A 3,716-nucleotide genomic window follows, 5' to 3' on the forward strand; every position below is an offset into this window, starting at 1 on the left:
TTGGGGGAGGTGGGGGTGGTAGAGATTTTCTATTTTTAGAAAGTACCTTTAGCAGACTATCAAAACTACCATAAGGAACTGGAAGGTTAAAAAAAAGAAAATCAACAGAAAATGTACACTATACTTGATCTGAACCATGATGTTTTTCAAGGAATTACCTTGAAATCATTTTTAAATGCTATAACATTTCTATTTACATACCTTAAGCATGACAGGACACAACAAACAAACTGTAACTGTACTTACACTGTCATTTGTACTATCAAAAAGAGAACGTAAAAATTAGGCTTAAAGTAATCACGTGACTTACGGTAATTTGAAGTCTCTTTTCTCCCCCTATCATTTGTACAAAATGACCATGTTACATTGGCTAGTTTTCCTATGAAAACAGGCATGTATCTCTATTTATCATGAAATAGGTTCTGCAGAGGCAAAAGCAAACCTTTCTTCATTAAATATATTTGTTCCTAAAGTGATCATTAAGGAACTCTTCTCCAGAAGCAAATTCAAATTGGCATTAGAATCTCTGCTGTCAGACAGTTAATTTTTTACCTCACTGTCTCTAAACTAAGTTGAAACCTTATTTTACAAAAAAATTTGAAGTTGAAAGACACTTCAGAATTGTTTTCTTTTTACATCAAGGAAACATTAAGAAAATTGTCATGGAAAGATCACACAGAAACAAAATCCCCTTCAATTTCACAGAACAGAATGATCATAGGTAAGACTAGAGCAGTGTTAGAATGTGTCCGAAACCAAACAATTTCAACATACGCCACATGAGTCAAGAATACATGCCATCCCTCATCTTCCACTGTCTGTATTTGCAATACTACATAACAGCAAATATACCTGGTTAAGTGTGTTATCAGTCTTTAGTTCTTTATGATTTGAATACTGGATATAGATAGGTTGGTTACGAAGATGAGGTGTCACAGCAGAGTAGTAGTTAACCATAGTGATAGCTGCTTCTTCAGTAGCAAGTTCCAAAAATGCCTGTGAGTAAACAGTTAATGTTCAGTATTCATAAAGCAGCTACTCTTCATATTGGCAGCATATAAAAAACAATTAAAGGTTTGATTTTAATAAATATCAGTCTTCAGAAGACATCATCCCCTACATATCAATTTTATGTGCTAGGCTATGTCTCCCAAAATTAATCCGTGAAGGTGCAGGACTAAATATTTATCTTACAGCTAACTTTCTTTTATGTAGCTGCCAACCACCCCCTGTTCCCCCCCCAAATTTACTAAAAGACAGTGCACGTTCATAAAAAAATTAAAAGGAACAAAGGCTCTTTATTTTTAAATACTTATTGTTACATGACTTATTTCAATAGCATTTTAACAGCATATTTTAAAATTAGAAAGTAAGCATAGTAAAAACCAGCAACAAATTACCTGATTTTTCCCTTTTAGCATCAGGATGTTGGTTACCTTACCAAAAGGTAAACCTAAAGCAATAACTTCTGTTTCAGTCACTTCCCCAGGCAATTTCCTGATATGAAGAACACGAGAAGGAGCCCCATCCATTTTATCGTCAACTTTGAATTTCTTGTTGTCATTACCATTGGCTGAAAGACATATTCGGATTCTATTTGAGAAGTTTATTGATATTCGTGCTTTATTAAAAATGCTTTTAATTATAAATATGAAATATTTAAGCCATCTCTTAGCCTGATATAAATAAAACTCAAAAGGTTCAGAACAAGTTCTGAAAAGACAAACGTTACGTAGTTTAATGAAAGGTGGACTGTTAAAGGCTAACTCAATAGCTCTCTGTGATAACTAACTTTCTAAACAAGACAAAAACCACATCACTGAAAGTGAGACGAAAAGAATTTGAAGTATCCCATATAATACCATGTAAGAATATTAATTATGACTCAGAAGGGCTCGCCTAAGAACTTTAAAGTACATTTAGAAAAACAATTAGAGGTTACACAGAATTCTTCTGAAGGGAGAAGAATGGTGGCGCATAGTTACTAAAAGAGCTGCTAAAGGAAAGTTTTAAGGATTGTTTGCACTTAGAAACCAGGCACAAAAAGTAAAAAAGTATCAAAGCAAGACAGGAAGCATTATTAACGCTGAGAAAGTCCACAATGGATAAAGGGAATGACCCAGAGGACTGACATCACAAAAGTCTCACGAAATCCACAAGCTCAGAATTTAAGGACAAAGTACAAAAACATACATTATGAACTACAAGCTCACCCACAGAAAAGGGAAAAACAACTAATAAAATGATGCAGCCAACATGAATGGGGAGGGGGGGGAACAAAAAGAGAGAAAGCCAGGCACAACTTTCCAAGAAGAAGCAGGAAGGCATTAACATTGATGTACAAAGAAAGATACTATTCAGAACATTGTGCAGAATTCTTGTACAGTAAAATTCCAGCTCAAGTTCCTTTTTCTTTAATATATGCAATAAGGAGCTAGCCAGCTGGATGGAAGAAGTCTTGCTTTGGAAAGAAGGCCAGGAAAAAAAATACTTATTTTGGTTAAAAGGTAATACAACTGTTGCCTACAAAGGTATCAGTGAAGTAGACACGAGAAAGAGTCAAGAGCTAACAAAACCAATGTCATAAGATATACGGATATTAACGAATAAATCAATGCTGGAAATCAGAATGCATATGAAAGAAGCAAGAGTTAAGACTTCCTCTTCTCCACTCGTCTATAAAACATGCAAGCTGGCATGTGAACTATTCAACCTTTAATTCTGCGTTAGAAAAGCACTTCAGTAACTACCTGTTTTTCCAAAAAAACACATAAATTGCGACTAGCAGAAAAACACCTGTAATTATTGGGGGTTTATATCCATGGGTCGAAGGCTTATGCCAAAGATTATTTTTTAAAAAATAATTATGGACAAGACTAATTTTATTTACTCACTAGAAAAGTAGAAACAATAAACGGGGTTGGGGGGAATCAATAGGAAGCATTTATGTATGTGAAATCCTCCAAAAGCTTCGTCTCCATAAGAAAGTTCATGATTGCAATTTCCAAAGGGAAGAGAATAAAGAAGCCCTCAATTATCACACAGCTGTAACTACAGAATATAATCCTGAACTTGTGCTGGGAAAGTCGTTAACACCTAATCTGATTCCCTGCATAAAAATCTTGCATTCATTTATGACCACCTTGAGCACAGAAAGTTTTGCTACAGGTATACCTAAATCATAATCAAGAATTCAAGTTCTTAACCCAGTTTGCCTAACACTTTACTCAAGATTAAAGACACAGAATGAAATTTTATGACTTTTATTTCTACAAGTGAAGAACATCCACACTCCATATTTAGATTTGAAAAGCTAAAGCAGGTACATTTAACTACCTTTTCAATGCTACTTAGGAAACTGGCAAATTCGGGATCTCTGACCAAACCTATGCATATAGTTTTTCCTTTTTCAAGAACAAGGTCATTCTCCATACTTCCATTCAAGGAATTAAAGGAAAAGGATAAATCTACACAGCCATCACTCCCTCTATCTTTTTCTAAAAGCTACCTATCTTCATTCTAATTTGAATGTTTCTACCTTTCACTTTAACTGTATTTCCTTATAAATATAAAGTACACAAATTTTCTTAGCTAAAAATACTATGCCTTAGAGGCAGGTCACTCCTTAACTCTAAAACCTGCCCCACCTACACACCCCCCCTACCCCGTCCCTTCCCCCCCTACACACACCGCCCCCCAAAAAAAAAAAAACCCCC

General features: G+C 35.0%; 1 protein-coding gene across 4 annotated transcripts in view; it reads right to left on the minus strand.

Annotated features, from left to right (window-relative positions):
- PTBP2 (polypyrimidine tract binding protein 2) overlaps window positions 1–3,716 on the minus strand; it is a 26,727-nt gene that overhangs the window by 22,695 nt on the left and 316 nt on the right. For 3 of the 4 annotated variants that reach the window (XM_010138527.1, XM_010138526.1, XM_010138524.1), the window contains exons 1-2: window positions 1,401–1,574; window positions 853–996 (exon numbers count right to left, since the gene is read on the minus strand). In XM_010138527.1, the coding sequence (XP_010136829.1) occupies window positions 853–996; window positions 1,401–1,532 (276 nt within the window). In that variant the 5' untranslated portion in view covers window positions 1,533–1,574. Of the gene's footprint in view, window positions 1–852; window positions 997–1,400; window positions 1,575–3,716 lie in introns of those variants that run through there. The other variant, XM_010138523.1, reaches the window with a different exon arrangement.

The sequence above is a fragment of the Buceros rhinoceros genome, unplaced genomic scaffold (genome assembly GCF_000710305.1).
Source record: "Buceros rhinoceros silvestris isolate BGI_N320 unplaced genomic scaffold, ASM71030v1 scaffold19366, whole genome shotgun sequence".
Lineage (NCBI taxonomy): Eukaryota > Metazoa > Chordata > Aves > Bucerotiformes > Bucerotidae > Buceros > Buceros rhinoceros.